The sequence below is a fragment of the Stigmatopora nigra genome, chromosome 1, assembly GCF_051989575.1.
Source record: "Stigmatopora nigra isolate UIUO_SnigA chromosome 1, RoL_Snig_1.1, whole genome shotgun sequence".
Lineage (NCBI taxonomy): Eukaryota > Metazoa > Chordata > Actinopteri > Syngnathiformes > Syngnathidae > Stigmatopora > Stigmatopora nigra.
Genome location: NC_135508.1, coordinates 4,822,376 through 4,849,070, shown reverse-complemented (window position 1 = coordinate 4,849,070; position 26,695 = coordinate 4,822,376). Strand labels below are relative to the sequence as shown.

Below are 26,695 nucleotides of genomic sequence, written 5' to 3'. Positions count from 1 at the left end.
GTATGGGTCCCCGACAATGTTCCTGGCTCTGCTGAGGTAACGAGGGCTGGCAATGTCTTCCAGTGAGGGCAGAAAGCAGCCGACAATCTTCTGGGTGGTGTTAATCACTTTCTTCAATAGAGGTGATAAGTTTGATCTTCTAGGAGAGAAATGGCACTGCTCGTCTGCAGGGATAGGAGCTATAAGATGATTGGTGGTTGGGGCAACTGGATATCCCGTGGTCAAGACGCTGTGCTGTAATTCAGAGACTGCATACACAGTATGTTGCATTTGAAGAGAAGTTACATCATAAGATTGTGTGGAAGGCCTCTCCCAGTCCTTTAATCCTTGAGGATGCTCCAGACTCGTATGCACTCAAAATGGTTACTCCTCATCAGCCGATTTTGGAGGACTCAACGCAACTACCAGAATTGATTGCGTGCTGCTGCCACAACTGAAAGGAAAGATCCATTGACATGACTTATGAAAGAAAGTACATTCAAATTTGGCATATGATTTACTGTTTACTTTTAATTTATTTGGACATTTATCGCCATGTTTGTTCATTCATTCATTCATAAATTTTTGACACTAAAAATGTTTAGAGCGCAGTTGTTGGCTCAAGATATTCTCATTTTCCACATATTTTAAATGATTGAGAATGATCATGGTTTTATTTTTACATTACGCAATCATATAATAAACCAAAAGGCCACATTCCATTTTAGTTATTTACCTACTAATCAAATTGTATATTGAAAATATACTCATATCAAGTTATGTCGCTTTTTTTCCTGAAATTAATAGTATTCATTTGATCTCATATACTTCATTTCTGTAGAGTGAATTGTGTGATTTTTGGATAGAATGTTGCCCTGACAATCATTTAAACAGCTGTACGTACTCGTGCTTATGTAAGTAAAGATGTATTTTACTTTGAATTAGTATAATTTTCTTCCACATTATTAAATACTAGCCCCTAAATCAGGGGTGGGCAAACTTTTCGGCCCGGGGGCCACATTGACTTTAAAAATTTGACAGATGGGCCGGGTCAGCACAAGATTCGATACATATAAAAAAGTGCATCCGTTAAGAGTACATATGAAACATAAACAGAAAAAAAGGACTAAAGTATTAACATACTCATCACTCATCATTAAAGTAAAAAGTATAAAGTACCAAGTAAAGTAAAAATAAATGTATTAAGAAATACTAAAATGTAATTTAAAAAAAGATAGAGGGGCTGTAAAACACCAACAAACAAATTAGAGTGGACAGAGCAATTGCCACTGGCTTCCACGTGACGGCGCCATCTTGGGTAAAAAACATAAAATTTAAAAAAATACATTATTTGTTCAACGTCGGCGGGCCGGATTAAAAGGCCTAACGGGCCAGATGTGGCCCGCGGGCCGTAGTTTGCCCATTACTGCCCTAAACCTTTTGCAAAGGTTTGTGTACATATGTATGCAAATGTAAGTATATGTATGCAAGAAACAAGAGAGGATAAAATATATATATATATAACTCTGGCTTTCTCCTACATCCCTAAAAGCAGGTACTAAGTTATGCTGGTTGAACACATTAAATTGTCCCTAGATATGACTGTATGGTGGTTCATCTCCATCTGCGCTGCAATTGGCTGGAAACCCGGTTACTCTACTTACAGGCCTGACCTTCTATAATGTAGCAGCACATTTGCAATTGCACAGCTGGTACAACCACATAAATATTGCAAATAAGCAGTCCTGAATCAAAACCATAGTGAACACTTGGACTTCAAGTCACTGAGGCAAGCCATCCAATTAAAGTGTACCGCCCCAAATGTTATAAAAGTCCAATTCCTCATAATGAGTGAATTGATTAAAATTAAATATTCTACTGGTATGAGCATAATGATTCGCTATGGAAATCAGCATCACTTCATTAAGTAGTACTATAGCATCTTTTTGACAGTTTTGATTAAATGCTGCGCTCTAGTGGTTAATGTAAGTTTTACAGGAGTATTCTGTATATTTTTTAGTTTGAGCTCAGTCCAAATGTCACAGTAGTACATGTCAGTGTTTAACTACTATGGTATATATGCAAATAAAATATAATTATCTCATGGTTTTAATACATTTCAGTGATGGTATTCTGAAGCACTTATCACGAGGGTCGCAAGGGGTGCAGGAGCCTATCCTAGTTTACAAGGGAGAGCAGGCGGGGGTCAACTGACTGCCAGCCAATCACAGAGCACACAGACAAACAACCATTCACGCAGACAAATTTGAATAAATCTTGGATACGTAGGAGCAAATAGAAGTACCTGTTGAAATTGTACTGTACTTCAATTGTATTGAAACCAAGACTTATGTCAGTAGAGGAGACTTCGATAAGGATTAGATAGATTTAGATTTAGACTAGATGAGATTAGAAAATAAAACAACTTGCAGATGTACTACTCAAAAACGAAATCAGGTAAAACAGCAAAGTTTCAGTCACCACGTTATGAAAACTAGGGAGCCATTGTGTTTAAGTGTTTAAGTTAAGTGTTATAATATTTAGATTTTTTTTTACATAAATTGATTAAAAGAACTGGATTAAAAGCCCTCAATATTCATTTTTTTATAGATCTAAAACTAAATTTATTTTAGCTTTTTTTATATATATTTTTAGATTTTACAAAATGATTTTTCACTAAAAACACAGAAAAAATGGAAAGATGGAAAAAAATCAGGAAATTTAATATATATATATATATATATATATATATATATATATATATATATATATATATATATATATATATATATATATATATATATATATATATATATATATATATATATATATATATATATATATATATATATATATATATATATATATATATATATATATATATATATTTTACCCCCTGTATACAGTACACCATATAGAATACGGGTAGAGAGTGAAATTCATGTTATAACAAAAAACTGTAAAATATGATGTTTCAATAAAACATTTGTATTTTTTTTCCCAAAAAAATCCGCGAAGCTCCGAGTCCGCGGTAGCTGAACCGCGAAGTAGCGAGGGAACACTGTACTTATTTTAATTTCCTGCTACGTCTATGTTACACACTTAGAGATAAACTGCAATATAGCACAAAATATAAGCTAGTATGGAGCACAACATTCATAATACGAAACATATAAAATAACCAAGGTTGAAACGGATTGAAGCAAACACTTCTGAGTCTATATTTATGAGGTTGGCATTACACTGTCCTCTGATCTGACACCACATCCCTTCCCCCCACCCCCAACACACACACACACACACAGTCAACTCATAACCCCTTCTCTTCACTCTGGAAAAAAACACCTGAGTCCTCAAGAGGCATCCCCCCCTTAGCTTGAACAGTCTATTTTCTTTCCTATGACATGTCCTCACTTCAGCAAATACATTGCACCTTTCGCTCTGCTAGTTTTTTGGGCACCCATTAACACGCTACACTTGTGCACAAAAAAAAATGCGCACACAGTAAACCACTTATAGCCGTACCAAAGTACAAACTACACATATTTGTGCACAAACATAGACACACACACAGATAGTTCATCAAAAAACCCCAACCCAGTCGACATGACAGGAGTCCTTAGGATGACAAAAATAGAGCCTGAACGTTGTGGGAGTGGAGGTCAGACATAGATGTTTATTTAGACACAATACAGATGTGCTGTTTGCAACACAACCCGAAGATACATCATGATGCATGAAGAAATACATGGTGAAAATCTTTAAAAAAAAATGTTTATGGGTAAGACTACAGTGTTCCCTCGCTACTTGGCGCTTCAGCTATCGCGGACTGAGAGCTTCGCGGATTTTTTTCAGGAAAAATAAATAAAAAATGTAAAGATATTAAGTTAAAATTATAAATTACATCATCTTACAAGAGGTGGAAACGAAATATTCAATGAGAATTAGTAATTGCATCAAAAAAAGGCCAAAGAAATGGTCAATAACATGGTGAGAGTTCAGGAATGGCATTGATGATGTCATGGCTGTTTACAGGCACATCTTCACCGCCCAAAAAAAACAATGTTCACAACTCCCAATACCGATGTTTCTTACGTGCAAAAAACTGCAGAAGATCCTCCATCCGGACTACTATGATGTTTTTGCATGGTGGTGCATTTGTGCACGTGTTACACGTTTCTTTAAGCATTTTTGAAGGGGCACCCCTACTTCGCGGAAATGCACTTATTGCGGGGGGTCTCGGTCCCCATTAACCGCGATAAGCGAGGGAACACTGTAGTACTATGAAGACCCGAATAATAGTAGGCACTTGAATAACAGTAGGCAGTGGAAAATTCCAAAAATAATGAATATTAGTAGGCACGAGATAATTAGTGTCTAAACAGATTCAATGCATAGAATTAAAGCTATGATGGAATATTTATTATAAAGTCATAACAAGGACAATAATTATTAGTTTAATCAACAGTTTACTAGTAGCATGAAACAAAATAATATGTTTAAATTCCACAATTAGCTACAAATTAAAGTCATGATGATCGATTACATAGGCTAGTATGTATATTGCAACTTTACCAGTGGCAATTGCACGTTCTTACTAGTACTACTACGTTAGTAAAAACAGCACGTGTGCTTTACACGTAGAAAGTTAATGATATAGAACAATGTTGCTGCTGCACGGACTTAATTGAGGCAAAAATTAATAAGCGTAAGCACCCGAATAAGAATCGTAGGCATGCGAAAATTTGAGTTGAAAAAAATAATCGTAGGAATACAATTATTCAGGTCTTCATAGCACTGTTCCTTATGTTGTCTCGAAATGTTTTTAAAACTAAAGAAAAGGCTTTATTATCCACTTTCAATAAGACACTAATGTCCTGGCCTTGTTTTTGAATGAATATGCTGTCTACAAGAAGATACACTTATCAATCTCAAGAGTATTTATTATAGGGCTTTTAATAGAAAGAGGAAAAATGGCTTCAATAGTTAATGCAAGAGCTGGCCTCAAAGAAAACAAGATACTAATAAATGAATTAAGAAAATACAGTGTTCCCTCGCTACTTCGCGGTTCAGCTACCGCGGACTCAGAGTTTCGCGGATTTTTTGGGGAAAAAAAATACAAATATTACATTGAAACAACATATTTTACAGTTTTTTTGTTATACCATGAATTTCACTCTCTACTCGTATTCTATATGGTGTACTGGATACAGGGGCGTAAAAAAAAATTGAAAAAAAAATTAAAGCAAATTAAGCATTTTTGAAGGGGAATCCCTACTTCGCGGAAATTCACTTATCGCGGGTGATCCCGGTCCCTATTAACCGCGATAAGCGAGGGAACACTGTAGTGACAATTGTCCTCATTAACAGGCAAGCTTTACTTTAATTTTGGTTTAAAAGATATTGGTTTGAACATATTTGGATATGAGAGACATTTCCAACCATAGACTGCATCCTAATAAAATTCAATTTTTAAAGGTGATGCATTCATCTAGCATGGAGACACATTGGTAATAAAAAGTATTCCACAATCTGCCTATGTTAGGTCGTTTCCACTACGTTCGGCCAGTTGGGAAGGACAACTACGGCACCCTCATTAAATTAACCGTGGCAATGTTGGCAATATTAATATATTCATCGAAGACCAAAATTCATGAGCGCTTTTACTAGTGTGCCCCTAGTGGCATTCATGAGCAAAACGAGATTGTGCCAATACCCACTCGCAAATGAACCCCAACCAGATTGAGTTAGTTTATTGGGAAGGCCATCTGGCACGATTGGCTGAGTCCAGAATCTGGCAGCTTGAGATGGATTTCATCTTACCTATGACAGAAATGACTACAGTAATACCTTGACTTACGAGTGCCCCAACATACGGGAAATTTGAGATACGAGAAAAATTCCGATCAAATATTCGCCTTGAGATCAGAGTAAATTTTGAGATATGAGCATAAGAGACAGCAAAGTGAACGAGACGCGAGAGAGTGCCTTTGATAACATCTTTCTTGTCGTATATCCCTCGTAGAAAGATTTCTACGAGCACAGGGCGTAGGTTTGCATTTTTTCCGTGTTCTTTTTGGGTGCACGGACGTTTGGTCATCGGTTCTTTGGTCCCTTTTGGTCGCCGGGTCTTATGGTCGCCGGGGCTTTTGGTCGCCGGGGCTTTTGGTCGCCGGGTCTTTTGGTCGCCGGGTCTTTTGGTCGCCGGGTCTTTTGGTCGCCGGGTCTTTTGGTCGCCGGGTCTTTTGGTCGCCGGGTCTTTTGGTCGCCGGGTCTTTTGGTCGCCGGGTCTTTTGGTCGCCGGGTCTTTTGGTCGCCGGGTCTTTTGGTCGCCGGGTCTTTTGGTCGCCGGGTCTTTTGGTCGCCGGGTCTTTTGGTCGCCGGGTCTTTTGGTCGCCGGGTCTTTTGGTCGCCGGGTCTTTTGGTCGCCGGGTCTTTTGGTCGCCGGGTCTTTTGGTCGCCGGGTCTTTTGGTCGCCGGGTCTTATGGTCGTCGGGTCTTATGGTCGTCGGGTCTTATGGTCGTCGGGTCTTATGGTCGTCGGTCTTATGGTGATAGAGAGTTTACTGTTGAAGCCAGCTCTCAAAATTATATTAATGAGAGAGAGTTTCATATCTAAGAGAGAGAGTTTAATATCTAAGTACTGTTTATTATCCAAGTACTGGTTAATATTTAAGTACTGTTTAATATCCAAGTACTTTTTAATATCTAAGTACATTTGACCGGCGACCAAAAGGGACGTTACAAAAAAAGCTTGACATACGATCTCAGCCCTGGGACGGATTAAGTTCATATGTCGAGGTAGCACTGCATATAGAATATGAGTGGGGATATTATTCCATTAGGTTTCAATTGGAAAAATGAAAATGTTTACTATGGTCTTTTAACCGATTACTCCCACTTTTTCATTGAAATGCAACACACTACCAGCAAAAAATATATATAAAAAATGTATAAAAAAAAATCTAATCAACCAAACCGTTTTCTCCAAATCACGGGGGAGGTAACAAACCTTCAATCTGAATTAAAAATGAAACCAGCAGTGGCGCGCTTTGACGCAAACCACCCCCACCCCCCTCCCTCCACTCATCGCGAACGCGCACACGAACGCGCCCCCTGGCTGTCATCAGTACAAACATCAGCGTCTTTGCCGGGTACGCGCGAGGAGCCCGAGGAAGGGGAGACGGGAGGTGAGAGAGGGAAATACAGAGAGGGAAAAAAAAGAGAGAGGGGCTGCTGGTGCTGCCACCGCTGCAGGACGTTGTGGTGGTGGGGGGGGGAAAGGCTGTACAACGAGGAGCATGATGAGGATGGAGTCGAGGCGGTGGAGAATCGTGGATTTGCAAGAAAGGACTGCTCAAATTTGACAGAGGAGGCTCCTTTTTTTCTCCTTATACGCCTCTTCTTAGTCTCCTACATCCTTTCTCTTTCTCTTCTTTTTATTTTGTTCTTCATTTTGCACATCCTACGTGCTCATCTAACCGAGACAGAGAAGGGGGAGTACCTCACGGATGCATGGGAAGGTAAAAAAAAAAAAAAACAGGACGCAACAAGGCTTACCATCCATCCATTTATACATCCATCCATCATTTCACCATTTAAGATGCTTGTAATAGACATGATGGAAGCTGTATTTGTTGATAAAGAAAGATAATTAGAAGATTTAAATTAAAAGGCAGAGCTAGAGATTGTAGAATAGAGAAATTCCCTTCTTTTTTATTGATTTTCCTTTTTAATCATTCATAGTGTAGCCCTAAGGAAAACGAGCAATGTTGAATCACTTGTCCTAGTGAATAATTCATTGGTACTATATGATTTTTTTTCTATTATTTCGCCATATATGATTTTTCTTGTTAAAAAAAATATAGTCCATATACACTTAGGTTTACTATCAAGTGGATGCTGAAGAGTATCTTTTTTGGTGTGGATTTTATTTGCTTCTTTTTGGCAGAAAAGCTATTTTTTCCATTTTTTTTGTTGAAAGAAAGCAAAAAAAAAAAAAAAAACATGCTGCCTTCTCAAGAAGCCTCCAAGATCTACCACAGCAATTACAACTACAACTACAACCCACGGGCTGTTGGAGTACTGTGGGCCATTTTCACCATTTGCTTCGCCATCGTCAACGTGGTGGTCTTCATCCAACCTTACTGGATCGGCGACAGTGTGAATACACAACAGGCCGGTTATTTCGGCCTCTTTCACTACTGCGTGGGCACCGGGCCGTCGCCCAGCCGGGAGCTCACCTGCGTGGGCAGCTTCTCCGACTTTAGTTCCATCCCATCCGGAGCCTTTAAAGCAGCATCGGTGTTTGTGTTGCTGTCCATGGTGCTGATCATTGGTTGCATAGCGTGTATGGCGCTATTCTTCTTCTGCAACACCTCTACCGTCTACAAGACCTGCGCTTGGATGCAGCTGCTGTGCGGTAAGCGCGTGCATGTTTGGCAAATAAGGGAATACCCGCATCTTTTGTTTGTTTTTGTCTATATTTCATGGGAGGGGGGCAGGTGGTCCTTGAGATGCACGTGGTATTGGTGTAGCAAGGGGGTTTCTGGCTTGAGCATGTTTTGATTTAATCTTAAAGTAAGGATTTGTTGGTAAATATAGAATCTAATTGGTGTGGTTTTAGGCCTCACTTGCAGTATCCATGTCTACATATCCTCATTCTAACGGGTTGGAGGGGAAAGGGGAATTCCAAGGCTGTCAATCGACTGTATTTATGAAATAAACGCAAATTTACTGGATAATACTGGTAGAATTATACCGTTGCAGGGTAACAGTAAAAGGTTAACTGTCAAATTAATAATAAAATCCCGGATAAATACTTATTTTGAGGTATATTTCGTATGTTATGACATGGGAAACGAATGAATGAATGCTTAGCTTAAAAATACTGCAAAAAGTATCATTGAATTTCTTTCTCTTCCCCTGTTCGAGCTGGAGTTTTGAACTCAAGTAGTCACTGTGGTAGTCAGATGTGCTAACTACTGAGCTAACAGCAGAGTCTATCTCAGATATGGGCAAACTATGGCCCCAAACAGGGGCCACATTGACTTAAAAAAAATTGACAGATGGGCCGGGTCAGCACAAGATACGATACATATAAAAAAGTGCATCCGTTAACAGTACATATGAAACATAAACAGAAATAAAAGGACTAAAGTATAAATATACTCTTCACTCATCATTAAAGTAAAAAGTATAGAGTACAAAGTAAAGTAAAAAGGAATGTATTAAGAAATATTAAAATGAAATTAAAAAAATTGATAGAGGGGCTGTAAAAGACAAAAAACAAATAAAAGTGGACAGAGCTACTGCCACTGACTTCTGCGTGACGACGCCATCTTGAAGAAAAACAACAACAACAACAAAACAAATATTTGGACAACGTCGGCGGGCCGGATTAAAAGGCCTGGCGGACCGGATGTGGCCCACAAGCCATAGTTTGGTCTAGGGTGTAGTCTACCTTTTGCCTGAAGTTAGCTGGGGATAGACTCCACCAAACCATACAAGGATGTGGAGTACATAAGATGAATTAATAAATGAATTTCAAGTATTCATGAAACAATTATGTATTACAATATTGTTTCAAGTACCAAACCTTCTCTCTGTGGACTTAAACCGTATAATGGGACAGAGGTAAGTTGTCAAAAAGGCTTGGCCAATGGCCAAATGTTGTTCACAACCTTGAACATCAACATTTAATCCTCCACTTTGACTTGATGGAGGTAACAGCACGTCCCCTGGCACAGCCTATTGGCCAGCTATGCCACTGCGAATGCACTGATGGCCAATTTGAACTGACGGTGGCCTCAATTCAGGCCAAATAGACCAAACGTGTCAATTCCAGAGCAGTTAGGGTGAGGATCATGAGGTCGTTGTGCTTTCAAATCCACCTCGGAGGGTAAAAGGGAAATATGCCATTATCAGTTTAGGTTTATAGCAGATCAAACCACACTAAATCTCTGACCGCCCACACGGTGCTGAAGTACCGTCAAATCCAATTTGTGAATGTACGCTTCTTTAAAAAAGGGAATGTCCAGTTAGAATTAATAAATAGTTCGATTAGGAAAAAAGTAGAGACGGCGGGAAACTCCGTGACCGGACGTTTGGTCGCCGGTCTTTTAGTTGCCAGTCAAATGTACTTGGATATTAAACAGTTTTTAGATATTAAACTCTCTCATGAATATAATTTTGAGAGCTGGCTTCAAGAGTAAACTCTGCCACTAATTGACCGGCGATCAAAAGGAGACCAAAAGACCGGCGACCAAAAGAGACCAAAAGACCGGCGACCCAAAGACCGGCGACCAAACGTCCCGGCGACCAAACGTCCCGGCCACCAAACGTCCCGGCCACCAAACGTCCCGGCCACCAAACGTCCCGGCCACCAAACGTCCCGGCCACCAAACGCCCCGGCCACCAAACGCCCCGGCCACCAAACGCCCCGGCCACCAAACGCCCCGTCCACCAAACGCCCCGGCCACCAAACGCCCCGGCCACCAAACGCCCCGGCCACCAAACGCCCCGGCCACCAAACGCCCCGGCCACCAAACGCCCCGGCCACCAAACGCCCCGGCCACCAAACGCCCCGGCCACCAAACGCCCCGGCCACCAAACGCCCCGGCCACCAAACGCCCCGGCCACCAAACGCCCCGGCCACCAAACGCCCCGGCCACCAAACGCCCCGGCCACCAAACGCCCCGGCCACCAAACGCCCCGGCCACCAAACGCCCCAGCCACCAAACGCCCCGGCCACCAAACGCCCCGGCCACCAAACGCGCCGGCCACCAAACGCCCCGGCCACCAAACGCCCCGGCCACCAAACGCCCCGGCCACCAAACGCTCCAGCCACCAAACGTCCCGGCCACCAAACGTCCCGGCCACCAAACGTCCCGGCCACCAAACGTCCCGGCCACCAAACGTCCCGGCCACCAAACGTCCCGGCCACCAAACGTCCCGGCCACCAAACGTCCCGGCCAACAAACGTCCCGGCCACCAAACGTCCCGGCCACCAAACGTCCCGGCCACCAAACGTCCAGCGACCAAACCACCCTTATTCGGTGGCAAGCCAATCGTAGAGCACAAGGAGACGGACAAAACTAGAACTAGCTCTTAAAAAGAAACTATTTTAGATTTTCCATCCTTAATTTACAATGATTAATACCAATAAATAAATGAATATGGCATGGGTTTCCCCAGTGCCGTTACGGCATCACCGAGTTGAAGTCGTGACATTGTATCTCCTCCCTCTTATCCCCGTACCTTCACAAGAAACATGAATAATAGACATATAACTTTAAAAGTCTAGACGAAGAAGATGCACGCTTCCTCAAACGAAAAGAACAAGTTCAGGACAAGATGTCCCCAAAGAATTTGTGGTCTAGGAGGATCTTTTCTGCCTGTACTTTGACATACATTTCCATTCATTCTGCTAACATTCTCCCATATAAAAATTAGTTTGTTTTCATGTTTTTAGGCCTTCCCAAAAACCTTTATTTGTGTGCAAAAGAGCATAATCTCAATGAGATTGACCTGTTTTGATTTTATTTTCATGTTTACATAACACAATTTACTTCCCCTTCTATTCCCCTTTTCCACTTTATCACTCATGTTGTCTTTCTTCAGCCTTCCAGAAGAAATTAGTTACTATAGGAAGAAGGCATGTGGCCCATTAGTCACTCTTCTTTCAACTATCAACTCATCCATCCATCCATTCCCTCTTTACATCTGACCTCATCTGTTGCAATATTAAACAGAACTAAGCAGGACATGGGCCGTGGCTCAAGGGACGAGCTGTCTTGGTACAAATGAACTGTCAGTTTCTGCACGGTCAACGTGTTTTTTTTTTGAGTGATTGCGCATGTGTGTGTGTGTAATTGATGTTAGATGTGTTGGAAAGGGTCGTCCAAATAAATAAGTCTGTGCAATGAAATGGGCTGCTTTTAACTGCTGTAAGATTATAAAGGGTGAATGGTTAGGGCAAATATGGGCAAACTACGGCCTGTGGGCTACATACGGCCCGTTAGGATTTTTAATCCGGCCCGCGGACGTTGTCCAATTAATTTAATTTCATTAGTATCACCAACCAACCCCCTCCCACCCCAAGATGGCGCCGTCATACGGAAGCCAGTGGCAGTAGCTCTGTCCACTTATTTTTTTTCGTGTTTTACAGCCCCTCCATCTTTTTTTAAATTCCATTTAAATATTTCTTAATACATTCATTTTTACTTGACTTTGTACATCATACTTTTTACTTCAATGATGAGCGATGAGAAAACTTTTCGGCCCAGGGGCCACATTGACTTTAAAAATTTGACAAACGGGCCGGGTCAGCACAAGATACGATACATATAAAAAAGTGCATCCGTTAACAGTACATCTGAGAACATATATCTTTTTTAAAAATTCTGTTCTAATATTTCTTATTAATTCCTTTATACTTTACTTAGTACTTTAGACTTTAATGATGAGTGATGAGTATGTTAATACTTTAGTCCTTTTTTTATGTTTATGTTTCATATGTACTGTTAACGGATGCACTTTTTTATATGTATCGTATCTTATGCTGACCCGGCCCGTCCGTCAAATTTTTATAAAGTCAATGTGACCCCCGGGCTGAAAAGTTTACACACCCCTGGGTTAGCGTGTCAGCCTCAAAGTTTCTGTGGGGAGTTTGCATGTACTCCCCATGCCTGTGTGGTTTTTTTTCTGGGTACTCCAGCTTCCTCCCACATCCCAAAAACATGCAAGGTAGGCTGGACTCTAAATTGCCCTAGGTATGAGTGTGACTGGATGTTAATCTCACTGTTGCCAGCACCCTCTGCGACCCTTGTGAGAATACATGGTAGACAATTAGTTTTTTTTTAAATTCAGAATTACATTAATATTCATATCCATATGCGCTATTATTAGCTAACACAGCCACATCTGATCCTTAGGAGTAACTCTATGCCCAAATACTCCAATTTCTTACTATGGAATTATATTTACATGGTCCACATTTTAATTCGAGGTTAACCGAATGGAATCTGCAATTATATTACATTTAGATCATTAGAATTTTACTGTTTATTAGCAATGCCAATTATTTTGTGTTTGATCCCAAGACAGAAATATTACATTCTGCCTAATCCTGATTGGTTCATTTTCCTTTGAGGATTTCACTGTCAATTTTCTGCAGTAACATGACAAGTTATGGCAATTGTAAACCAAATTAGAATGAAATGCTGTATAATTCTTCAAGGCAAGACTTTATTCATTAAAGGATTTCTGTGACATACAATTTGCCGGAAAATATAGCCTTAAGGCATAATAGGCAAGACTATAAATATGACAATATATTTGGGAATGTCTAGGTAGTAATATTATGTTATAGTTATCTTTGGGATATTTGGAAGTGTTGCAAAAATGGGTTAAAGCTACATTCTAACCTTTTGTTGTTAGTTATATTGACATCTGGTGACGACAATATTCTTAACTTCCATTTTAGACCATTTTAGATATAATATTTAGATTTTTTATATAAATGGATTAAAAAACTGGATTAAAAGCCCTGAATATTATTTTTTATAGATCTAAAACAATGTTTATTTGAGCTTTTTTTGTTTAATATATTTTTACATTTAAAAAAAAAAGATTTTTGAATTAAAAACTGAAAAAGATGGATTAAAAAATTATGATTATTGATTTAAAAGGGGGAAAATCAGCAAATATGTAATATTTAGATTTTATTTTTTTCTATAAATGGATTAAAAGAACTGGATCAAAATATAGTTTTTTGTATAGATCTAAAACAATGTTTATTTTAGCTTTTTATTTTAAATATATTTAATAAAAAGGATTTTTGAACTAAAAACTAAGAAAAAATGATTAAAAAATTACAATTACTGATTTAAAAGGGGGAAAATCAGGAAATGTAATATACATCTACACTCTTCATTTTAATTTGGTCCTAAAACAGAAAGTCGGCATTCATAATTTACTTTCCCGGGCCACACAAAATGATGCGGCGGGCCATATTTGGCCCCCGGGCCACCACTTTGACACCTGCCTTCAACAGTATTTTGTGGATGCCAAATATCCTCAAAGACACGTTTGCCCACCTAAAGTATTTCCACTTTACTGTGTGTTATCGAGAGTCTCAGTGCATGTATACAGACAAATGTGCCCATAATTTAATACATTCTGCAGTGGTTGAGTTAAATATAGAACAAGAGAAAGAGAGAGATTCCGAGGGGAATACCCTAAACCCCCCCTTCTTTCCATCCCCTCCCTTTCGCTCTATTTCTGAGATTTCTGGATGGCTTTTCCCAAACAAATGTCCATGTTTTAATTATCAGGCACTTAATAAATAATTCTTAAGACACTAGGGTAGTTCTAAAAATAGACTGAAATATGAATAATGGATTTCTTAGACCCTCCTTGGCTGTCTCGCTTGTCAGTGTACGCATGTTGGGGGTCTGTTTTTGACTGATTGTTGCACTTTACTTGTACAAACTTGCTACCACCAGTTTTCACTGACTATTTTAGTAGTCTCTTTTTTTAAGCTAATTTTTCAACAAGTGATCAGGCTTACTTGAGCTGACCAGAATACAGTTTGGACCATTTGCCAGAGCAGATGGCTGCAAGTAAAATATTTCCACAACATATTCCCAGAGGAGATGAAAATCACAAATGATTCTAACAAAGAAGTACAATGGCTGAGGAAGACATTGAAAACAATAGGTCACCCAGCATTATGTGTGTGTTTGATTCATGTTAGTTTACACCAGAGGGGTCGGGAACCTTTTTGATTTGACGAAGAGAGCTACAAACAATTCCTATTTTCTAATGTTATTCCGTAGGAGCCATGTTCCAAATTTAAAAGGCAAAATACATGTAAGTGGGTGCCTTTTTTTGTAATTTCACAACTTTTAAGTGGAAAATACTTGTATTATGCAGTTGCTAATCAATGAGTATGTATCCCAGAAGTCTAATGCAAAAAAATAAATTATTAAAGCAGCCTTAGACGTAATATCTCAGCTCTGTCACAAGCAGTTTCCGTATTTTAGCCATTTTTACCAACAAAAAAAGCCACATGTGGCTCCCGAGCCATAGGTTCCCTGCTCCTGGTTTACACAGAAATAATAATTGTGCTTGGACTAGTAAAAGGATCTATTGCCTTCACCTTAAGGTTGAAATAACATGTTTTTAATCTTTTCCCCCAATTTTTGAGATTTCTCTTACTGAGAATACGCTTTACTCAATAAATATACAAGAACACTATTTTTTTAACAGGACTTTTCTCTGAATTTTGGTAAAATATAACGTATTTTCACGACTATAAGGCGCACTTAAGTCTGAAATTTTCTCTAAAATAGACAGGGCGCCTTATAATCCAGTGAGCTTTATATATGGAGAAAAAAAATTAAATGTATCATTCGTTATGGGTGCGCCTTTAAATGCGGTGCGCCTTATAGTCGTGAAAATACGGTAGCTTCATTAGAGGTCAAATGGATTGGATTTACAGTAACATTCATTCAATTTTTCATTTGTTGAGGGTGCGCCTTATAATGCAGTGCGCCTTAGAATGCAGTGCGCCTTAGAATGCAGTGCGCCTTATAATGCAGTGCGCCTTATGATGCAATGCCCCTTATAATGCAGTGCCCCTTATAATGCAGTGCCCCTTATGATGCATTGCCCCTTATAATGCAGTGCCCCTTATAATGCAGTGCCCCTTATAATGCAGTGCCCCTTATAATGCAGTGCCCCTTATAATGCAGTGCCCCTTATAATGCAGTGCCCCTTATAATGCAGTGCCCCTTATAATGCAGTGCCCCTTATAATGCAGTGCCCCTTATAATGCAGTGCCCCTTATAATGCAGTGCCCCTTATAATGCAGTGGCCCTTATAATGCAGTGGCCTTATAATGCAGTGCCCCTAATAATGCAGTGCCCCTAATAATGCAGTGCGCCTTATAATGCAGTGCGCCTTATAATGCAGTGCGCCTTATAATGCAGTGCGCCTTATAGGCCTGAAAATACGGCATATAAGATAAAATCAGAATACTCAGGAAAAAACGTAGAGCAAAGCTGCTCCCTCAAGATAAAAAAAAATGAAAATGTGCCCACACACTTAAATTTAGATCACTGAATGTATTTTTAGGACCTTTATATAATCACATTGGGCTGGTTAACCAGAATTAGAATGCCATGTGGATCTGAAAGTCTGTCAAAATTGTTATATAAGAGGTCTAGAAATATCTTTGATGTGCTATATATAGCTGCTTGTGCAGAATATTTAACCAGTTCGATCACAATTGTGCCTTAGATTTTTTTTCATCTTTTAAATCTCAAATACTCTCATTAGGGGGGTTTTGTCTTTGAAGCTATGCTCCAAACAGCTGACAGCTCGTGAAGATAGATAAAAAAGACATAATGGTGTATTGTAGCAGAGAGCGTCCGGCTTTTTTAAATTATTTTTTCTTTCTTACACTAGCTGTTCGATCTTCCTACTTGACAACTTTGATGTCTGTGGGCTGTGAGTTCAGAAAGAAGCGCCTTGAGAAATTGGAATGAGAAGAAGAAGCAGAGGAAAACCCCAACAGCTTCAAAGGGCTTTTCTCGAGTTTTATTTTTAGCTCAATGGTGGCCACTTTTAAACACTAGAGTAAGGAGTAAATGGAAAGATGGAGGCTAGTGTAACCATGTCTCTTATTTCTAGCTTGGCAGTGTACTTGAATGGCATTTGACCAACCAGTATTAGTGCAGACATGGGCAAACTACGGCCCGCGGGCCACATACGGCCTGTTTGGCTTTTTAATCCGGCCCGCTGACGTTGTCCTAATAGTTTTTTTCCCCAAGATGGCGCCATTACGTGGAAGCCAGTGGGAGTAGCTCTGTCCATTCTTTTGTTTTTTGTGTTTTACAGCCCCTCCCCTTTTTTGAATATTTCTCAATACATTCCTTTATACTTGACTTTGTACTTTATACTTTAATGATGAGTGACGAGTATGTTAATACTTTAGTCGTTTTTTCTGTTTATGTTTCATATGTACTGTTAACGGATGCACTTTTTTATATGTTATTGTATCATGTGCTAACCCGGCCCTTCGGTCAAATTTTTAAAGTCAATGTGGCCCCCGGGCCGAAAAGTTTGCCCACCCCTGGTTTAGTGTCTTGCTCACTGGTACTTTCACAGAATTTACAAAGGGAACTAGCAATACAATTGGAAATGTATCTGTTCAAATTAAGTTAACAAGTGGTGTACTTTTACGATGATAAATTTAATTGATGTTACCGTAATTCAACTCTGTGACTGGCACTGACAGCAATAAACATCCAATCCATTTGACATCTAATAATGCTACCATATTTCCAGGACTATAAGGCGCACTGCATTATAAGGCGCACCCTCAATGAATGACACATTTTAATTTGTTTCTATATATAAAAGACACTGGATTATAAGGCAACCTGTCTATTTTGGAGAAAATTTAAAACTTTTAAGTGCGCTTTTATAGTCGTGAAAATACGGTACTTGTTTGTGAGGTAGCTAAATAGTTCCGTGTGTGATGTACTATACTTCTTTTTTTCATTCATAATCATCACATGGGTCCCCCTTTCAAATTAAGTCATTTTTAAATCAATTGTTTTAGTTTTTTTAGTTCAAAAATCCTTTTGTAAAATCTAAAAATATATTTAAAAAAAGCTAAAATAAACAGATTTAGTTCTATAAAAAAACTGAATATTCTGGGTTTTTAATCCAGTTCTTTTATTCCATTTATAATGATTTACAGGAATGAGCTGTACGGCAGATGCATGAATGAATGATTGGAGGTAAACAAAGAGGAGTACACTTATTAATCGGGCTTCCCTCTAGCAGATATGTTTCATCGAAACGATCTTTTCACTCTCAAAGAAACTCCATGCGACTGTAGAGAATTGTCAAATCTCACATGTTCATCAAAAACCTCTAAAACATGTTAACTGATACTCATTACATTGTAAATGATTTTTTCCCCCTCTTCGCCCGTCTTTGTTTCTATCTTGCGTGGTGGTCATAAAGAGAAGCTAATAATGTTCTGATTTCCCAGGATGATGGCTCATATTGGTCCTCTATTCTCTCATTACTTACTATAATACTGTCATTATATCCCTTCTCATTACATTCCCTCATTATGCATGCAATGATTCTGGGGGAGCAGAACCACTCTGAGTGTATCCTCTCTCAAGATGTGCGCTGACTAATCTTGTATTCTCCCTCATCTATTGCCAAGAGTTCACCGCCCACCATTGACTTGTGATGGATGAGAAGGTAAAGCAAGGGGTTCTCACAAGGAATGGCTAATGTTTCAAGAACCTACAATATGCCTCATGGACTTTAATTTTAGATACCGTGTTTTCACGACTATAAGGCGCACTTAAGTCTTAAATTTTCTCCAAAATAGACAGAGCGCCTTAAAATACAGTGCGCCTTATAATAAAGTGCGCCTTATAATTCAGTGCGCCTTATAATACAGTCCGCCTTATAATACAGTGTGCCTTATAATACAGTGCGCCTTAGTGCCTTATATATGGAAAAATGTCATTCATTGAGGGTGCGCCTTATAATGCGATGCGCCTTAGTCGTGAAAATACGGTATAAACGCATTGCATGGACTGCTGAAGAATCAACTTTGCGTACATCAATATAATGTCTAGCACCTAAACCACAGGTATCAAAGTGGCGGCCCGGGGGCCAAATCTGGCCCACCGCATCGTTTTTTTGTGGCCCGGGAAAGTCAATCATGAGCGCCGACTCTGTTTTAGGAGAAAATTCAAATGAAGAGCATAGATGTATATTGAATCCTGATTTTCCCCCTTTTAAATCAATAATTGTCATTTTAATCAAAATTTTCAGTTTTTAATTCAAAAAGCATTATGTAAAATCTAAAAAAATATAAAGCTAAAATAAACATTGTTTTAGATCTATAAAGAAAACTGAATATTCGGGGCTTTTAATGCAGTTCTTTTAATCCATTTATAAAATAATCTAAGTATTATATCTGAAATGATCCGACCCACATGAAATCAAGTTGACGTTAAAGCGGCCCGCAAACCAACCCGAGTCTGACACCCTTAACCTATACACAAAGTTACAAAACATGAATACATAAAATATGCATCAGCATAACCCCAAATACTCCCAAATACTCAAAAATTGGCAGCTCCAAGGTATAACCAATTTCAAATTCCCTACTCTACTTGACTTTAGAGCTCTATATTCATACACCGTCTAAATCTAGCCAAATGAACGGTCTTTATATACAAAATGCGCTTTGAAAATAGAGTGGGATGTGTTGGTAATAGGCGTGAACACCACCAAAACCGTCACACAAGTAAGCAGACCATTTTACCATTTCCTTGAAAACACATTAGTGTTTATTACACCCCTCATGGTCTGCCTGACAGAAGGAGAAACTGGTGTCACTGTGAGGTCACTGCACATTAAGTATGAGGAACTATGAAATTCCTACTTGATCACCCTCTTTAGCCATAAGTTTAGGCGGTATTTTATAATAATTGGTTTTGTTTGCCGTGGTTGCTACTGGCGCCATTCAGTTTTAAAAACAGTCTATCTTGTTTCAGTTTTTCAGCAGAACATAGGACTTTGTAACATTGAGTGGTACACAATAATCACTTAATATGATTCTTTTATAAATGTTTCTTGGTGATGTTGGCTTTAAAAAGACACAGCCTGGCCTGAATGAGGATTTGGTGTGACGCCTGCCATGTATGGTCACCATCTCCCGGTATAGCCCACTGCTTTCCTTGAAAAGCCTCAGGCTGAACACTATTTAGAAAGAGCTGGTAAACGTGGGACATGGTCCAATCAGTTCCCATAGTAATGTTTATTTCATGGATTCGCATTGGCACAAGGTTCGGATTCCCATATCTCTTGCAGTCTTTGAATCTATAATGTTTTGTGTTTGTGGGTATCAGTGGAAACAACTTGAGGTTATTTTCTTTGGACTTCAAATTGTTGTTCGCTGTTAGCTAATTGTTGTTAGCGGTTAGCTGATTGTCGTATTTGTCTGTCCTCCAATATCAAAACCTTATGCATGAATACTGTCCCTCAACAACATTTAAGATCACTAACACTGAAATCCTGTAGACATTAGAGGCAGTGGGTGAGGTATCACTCTAAAGCACTGCAGCTAAGACGTAAAAGGGTATCAAGGCCAAGTTAACCTGAATAAGTCACATGTGTTTTCCAGTTTTTGTCAGGGCTTACATCGACTCATCCATATTCTATTCAGTTTATCTTGCTCAAAATCACGCTAGCTGAACAAAGATCAGTCAGTGTAACCATTACAATGCCACTGACCCGGTTCAGGCTGTACCAATTTTTATAACATATATAACAATCATAAAAGTTTGTCTCTGAAATATAAACAAAGCTATTCTGAAATATCCGTTCACGTCGACTCAATTGCGTGACCTGACGTCTGGTCGCCAGTATTTTAGTCCCTTTCGGTCGCCGGTCAAATGTACTTAGATATTAAAGAGTATTTAGATAGTAAACTCTCTCTCTTAGATAGAGCTGGCTTCAACAGTAAATTTTCTGTCACCAAAAGCCCCGGCGACCAAAAGCCCCGGCGACCAAAAGCCCCGGCGACCAAAAGCCCCGGCGACCAAAAGCCCCGGCGACCAAAAGCCCCGGCGACCAAAAGCCCCGGCGACCAAAAGCCCCGGCGACCAAAAGCCCCGGCGACCAAAAGCCCCGGCGACCAAACGCCCCGGCGACCAAAAGCCCCGGCGACCAAACGCCCCGGCGACCAAAAGCCCCGGCGACCAAAAGCCCCGGCGACCAAAAGCCCCGGCGACCAAAAGCCCCGGCGACCAAAAGCCCCGGCGACCAAAAGCCCCGGCGACCAAAAGACCCGGCGACCAAAAGCCCCGGCGACCAAAAGACCCGGCGACCAAAAGACCCGGCGACCAAAAGACCCGGCGACCAAAAGACCCGGCGACCAAAAGACCCGGCGACCAAAAGACCCGGCGACCAAAAGACCCGGCGACCAAAAGACCCGGCGACCAAAAGACCCGGCGACCAAAAGACCCGGCGACCAAAAGCCCCGGCGACCAAAAGCCCCGGCGACCAAAAGCCCCGGCGACCAAAAGCCCCGGCGACCAAAAGCCCCGGCGACCAAAAGCCCCGGCGACCAAAAGCCCCGGCGACCAAAAGCCCCGGCGACCAAAAGCCCCGGCGACCAAAAGCCCCGGCGACCAAAAGACCCGGCGACCAAAAGCCCCGGCGACCAAAAGCCCCGGCGACCAAAAGCCCCGGCGACCAAAAGACCCGGCGACCAAAAGACCCGGCGACCAAAAGACCCGGCGACCAAAAGACCCGGCGACCAAAAGACCCGGCGACCAAAAGACCCGGCGACCAAAAGACCCGGCGACCAAAAGACCCGGCGACCAAAAGACCCGGCGACCAAAAGACCCGGCGACCAAAAGACCCGGCGACCAAAAGACCCGGCGACCAAAAGACCCGGCGACCAAAAGACCCGGCGACCAAAAGACCCGGCGACCAAAAGACCCGGCGACCAAAAGACCCGGCGACCAAAAGACCCGGCGACCAAAAGACCCGGCGACCAAAAGACCCGGCGACCAAAAGACCCGGCGACCAAAAGACCCGGCGACCAAAAGACCCGGCGACCAAAAGACCCGGCGACCAAAAGACCCGGCGAGCAAAAGACCCAACGACCAAACGTCCGGCGACCAAACGTCCGGCGACCAAACGTCCGGCGACCAAACGTCCGGCGACCAAACGTCCGGCGACCAAACGTCCGGCGACCAAACGTCCGGCGACCAAACGTCCGGCGACCAAACGGCCAGCGACCAAACGTTCGAGCAACCAAACGTCCGAGCACCCTCAATTGTGTACAAGTAAACTAGGTCTATATATAAAATCATCATTTTCTTTTCTTACTTGTTCTCCTCCAGGAGTGTGCTTGGTGCTGGGCTGCGTAATCTTTCCTGATGGATGGGATGCTGAAGTCATCCGGGACATGTGCGGGGAGCATACAGGAAAGTACTCCCTTGGCGACTGCTCTGTACGCTGGACCTACATGTTGGCCATCATGGGCATCCTTAACGCCCTGATTCTGTCTTTAATTGCCTTCGTCCTGGGCAACCGGCAGAATGATTTCTACCTGGATGACCTGCAAACCGACAACAAAGGTTAAGACAAACTTGTTTTGTGCTTTGATAGACATCCTATTAAAATCTTGTAAAAAAAAAATAATAATAATATTTTTTGTTTTTTTTATACTCTGGTACCAATTAGACTAAATATCAAAGAGAAAATAAAAATGCATGCTTTGAAAGAGTTTGGGTCTTAAAGAGGTTAAGCCAGTGTTTTAAAGCCCCTCTATCTTTTTTTAAATTCAATTTTAATATTTCTTAATACATTCCTTTTTCTCTACATTGTACTTTAATGATGAGTGACGAATATGTTAATACTTTAGTCCTTTTTTTCTGTTTATGTTTCATATGTACTCTTAACGGATGCACTTTTTTATCTGTATCGTATTTTGTGCTAACCTGGCCCATCTGTCAAATTTTTAAAGTCAATGTGGCCCCCGGAAGTAAAAAAATTTCCCACCCCTAGGTTAAACTATTATTGTTTAGAATTAGCATGGAAAAGCCTTTACCCTAAAAAAATTATAATACATCAAATACAAATGAAAGAAATATAATTTGGTACAGGTTCTCATATTTGAAAAAAAAATACACTCGGATCTGACTTCACTCATTTTTCCATTTTAGTTTCAGTGTTGCATTGAAAAGCTAGAGAAGCTCCCTTGGTAAAATAGCTTGCTTAAAGTTGCATCAGGATGCTTAAAACCTTCTCGTTAAGCTATGTGAAAGCATACAATGGAGGAAAGAAATGAATAAAATTATTAATCTGTATTAAAAAAATAAAAAAATAAACAGGATGACACAATGACATAGTGACAATATTTCAATAACAGTGTAAGATAATAAGATATAGCAATAGATAGGGGTCTCCCTTCTCCAATAGACTTCTGATAGTTGCCATGGTAACAAGAGATATTCCAGTGTGTGGGCGTGACTTTTGATTTTATTTGATTAACCCCGCTGGCAGCTATTAAATGTCTTCATTTGGCCATAAACAATGATGTATATGGTTAAAGCAGACTTATATAAGCATAATAATGTTTTGCGCACATGGGTTTTCTTTCACCTTTAAAAAAAAAAGCCAACACTGTTGTCCCATTTGTGTCTTTCCAGATTTTGCAGTGTCCAGGGTAAGTAAGAAATTTTGCTTAGTAAGTTGTATGTGAATTACAAATAGACAACAATAAGTGTGTGTGTGTGTGTGTGTGTGTGTGTGTGTGTGTATGTGTGTGCATGATAAACAAGCATTACAGCAACATTGCATTATTTAAATTATGAAAAACACAAATTTAGTTTGTTTGATAAAGTAAATTGGGTGTTTACAAAGGAATTATTTACCTTACTAAGTCATACGAAATAATTTTATTTCATGCTGTATTCCTATTGGTCAAATTCAACCTATTGCTTGCTACCCAAAAATGCAGACATGTATACAAATAAAACAGATCATTCACTTTTTCAATTGTTTTTACACACTGCTCATCTCCGTAGGGGTGGTCGAGCATAACCCAGGCAATAATAGGAAGTAGCCAGGGGGAAATCCTCAATTGGTGGCCAGCTAATAGCGGTAGCAATAATACAAACAATCATTCAACCCCACACTCCTAACCAATGTTCCCTCTAATTTTCATTGGTCTGGGCAGAAAGACAACCTCCCTGAGCACACTGAGTACCAGTGTGAGTGACATCATCATTACTCGCTATGGGCACATCAGTATGACACCTACCATAAGCAGGTGCATGTCAATGTTCCCTCTAATTTTTCATGTAAAACATGAAAAACATAAGAGTGGGCAGAGCTACTACCACTGGCTACCAAGAAAATGGCGCCATCATGGGAAAAGGGGTAAAATAAAACAAAAAACAACAACTTTGCATTTTATTTACTGCGCGCCATATGATTGCTGCTGCGCAGAGAAGACGAGAGTAGTACACATCTTATAGGGAACATTGCTTCTAACACTTGAAAGCATTGAATCAGGCTATCAGGCAAGTTTTTGGTAAGTAGGTAGAAATCGGCATACTCTGAGAAAACCCACACAGGCACCGGGAGAACATTCAGAGTCCAAAAGGGAAAGCCAGACCCCAGGCTTGAACCCTTTATCTCAGAACTGTGAACCAAATGGACTAACCACTGTTCATCAACACAAACACATGGTTGGTAAAATGCATTCATTAATGCGAAATATAACTAAGTTTATTCAGACTAATCTAATTTTCACAATAATTAGAGTATATTCCTGTGAAAACATGTGTTTCTGTGATATTGCCATTTGTCATTTCTTTCTGCATGTAACACCAAAGAGAATGTGTGGGGTTGCCGGGCAGATTTATAGAAAAAAAAAGGTTTAATTCAGGTGTTTCCTTGGCTCCAAAATAATGAGTCATCAGAGTGCCAAACAGTTTCATTTCATGGAAAATTAAGCAGATAAAAAGAACTGCAGCAAGGTGTAAATTTGTCTTTGGTAGCTAATCACAGGAAAGCTCAGTAGGTGGTCCCAAGAGGAGCCAATGCTGGGGTAGGGGAAATAAAAATGTTGCCAAACTCACCGTCTGCTGTAGCATTTTCAAACAAAACGATGCACAAACAAGGGCAAGTTAGTTTTGTACTCCTGGCAGTTAATGAAAGGTAACTATGGACAAAATGGAGGGATAGGGAGACAGCTAAGAGGGATATGATCACTCAGATTTAGGTAAACTGCCTGTCATGGTGGTGAGCTTGTGTTGGACTGTTAACACTCCAGCTGTGGAACTCAGCTGCAACAAATGAATGGAGCAAAAAAAAAAAAATACTGGCGTGTGATTGGCCAGTCAAAAAAATCACATGAATTTAGACTTAATTGGAACATCTGGGACTAGTTAAGACTCGGGCAGATTGAAATTCCAAGTTTGCTGAAAACTGATTGATATTAGATTATTGACCTTGTTGATAGTTGGAGAAAAGTGTGTTATTGTTCACCTTTAAAGTCTATTCTGAATGTGTATGTTTGTATAAGAGTGTTTTAAAAGATTGTCAATTTTCTTCCTTAAGAGAAGAGTTGAAAACTTTGCTTACTTTGCCTAGTCTCGTCTTCTCTGCGCAGCAGCAATCATATGGCGCGCAGTAAATAAAATCCAAACTTCTTTTTTTACCCTTTTCCTCATGATGGCGCCGTTTATGCAGCAGCCAGTGGCAGTAGCTCTGTCCACTCTTATGTTTTTTGTGTTTTACAGCATATTTTACATGAAAAATTAGAGGGAACATTGACATACACCTGCTTATGGCAGGTGTGATACTGGTGTGCCCATAGCGAGCAATGATGATGTCGCTCACACTGGTACTCAGTGCTCTCAGGGAGGTTGTCTTTCTGCCCAGACCAATGAAAAAATAGAGGGAATATTGCCCCTACCCCTTTACTTTCCTTGTTTATTTATTGAAGCCGGTAAATAGCTAGCAAGTGTCTATTCTGTCTACCCATGCATGTATGTATTCGTTGTATAAATGTTCTCTGTGGTGGCTTGTGCCTGGAATTATATAAAATTTACGAATTATTTATATGATTTAGGGCAGGGGTGTCAAACTCCCTTTGGTCTGCGGGCCGAATTCAGTTTAATTTGAGATCAAGCGGGCCGGACCAGTAAACTCATTGCAAAATGACATAGAACTAACAATAAGCCCACTTTTTTCCTTTGTATTAGTCACTAATACTAATAATTAGTGCAAAGAATGAGTAAATTATCAAAATATTTACTAAAAGAATTTCCCTTTTACATTATGAACAATATATTATGAACAAGAGAATAACATAAGAACATAAATAAATGTCAATTCATATTGTCTGCATCTACTAAAACACTGCGCCCCTTAGCGGACAATACAAGAACTACAGATTTTAAAGAAAATTCATTTTTTTTTTATACAATGCAGCTTTCTTCCCCGGGCCGTACCAAACCACCAGACGGGCCAGATGCGGCCCGCGGGCCATATGTTTGACACCCCTGATTTAGGGTTTAATTTATGAAAACTAAAGAAAAAGTTTTTCATTACTAGCAATGAACTGTATCATGATACTTTTTCTTTCTTCAGATTGAGGTTCGAGATAGAAGAGAACCAAGATATGGAGTACAACGTCTCCACTGAGGACGACGATAGCACTGGACATCTACTCTTCTTCTACTATTCTTCTCTATTTCTCTTCTTCTTCTTCTTCCTCTACCCTGTTTCTCTTCTTTGCAATGATCAGGATTTCACCCAATGTCAATACAGACACAAAGTGTACAGGATTATGTAAAATATTAAGCAAAAATCATAATAATAATTGGGATAAACTATATTTTGAAGAAAAAAAACATCTGTACAGTGGAGTGAACACTTGACTTTCAGAAAAAAATACATTTATGGTGTGGGGAAAGTTTATTTATCTTAATTTATGTGACGAAACATAAGATCAAAAAAAAATCTTGTCTGTCAATAATTTGTTTGGACCTTAGTTTTGCAACGTCATCACTGTGTGTTTTTTGTATTTTCATATACGCAATTTACAAATGAGAGTACTTATCCAGTACAGTAGTTCATT

General features: G+C 40.1%; 1 protein-coding gene and 1 long non-coding RNA gene across 2 annotated transcripts; one reads left to right on the top strand and one right to left on the bottom strand.

The window, feature by feature from the left end:
* Positions 1-273: 273 nt before the first annotated feature.
* On the bottom strand, positions 274-24,814 carry LOC144198844 (uncharacterized). Its single transcript, XR_013326789.1, has 3 exons — positions 24,690-24,814; positions 21,928-22,159; positions 274-433 (listed from the first exon to the last, which is right to left on the bottom strand). It is a non-coding gene; the product is annotated as an uncharacterized LOC144198844 (long non-coding RNA).
* On the top strand, positions 7,146-26,695 carry LOC144198836 (LHFPL tetraspan subfamily member 4 protein-like). Its single transcript, XM_077720004.1, has 4 exons — positions 7,146-8,401; positions 21,942-22,178; positions 23,253-23,269; positions 26,206-26,695. The coding sequence occupies exons 1-4, from the start codon at positions 7,879-7,881 to the stop codon at positions 26,257-26,259; spliced, it is 831 nt and encodes a 276-aa protein (XP_077576130.1). The 5' UTR covers positions 7,146-7,878; the 3' UTR covers positions 26,260-26,695.

Bases quoted from the DNA above. Each gene is read 5' to 3' on its own strand.
- LOC144198836 (XM_077720004.1), top strand. From the start codon at position 7,879: ATGCTGAAGAGTATCTTTTTTGGTGTGGATTTTATTTGCTTCTTTTTG. The intron at 8,402-21,941 runs GTAAGCGCGTGC...GTTCTCCTCCAG, and splicing joins TTGGATGCAGCTGCTGTGCG to GAGTGTGCTTGGTGCTGGGC.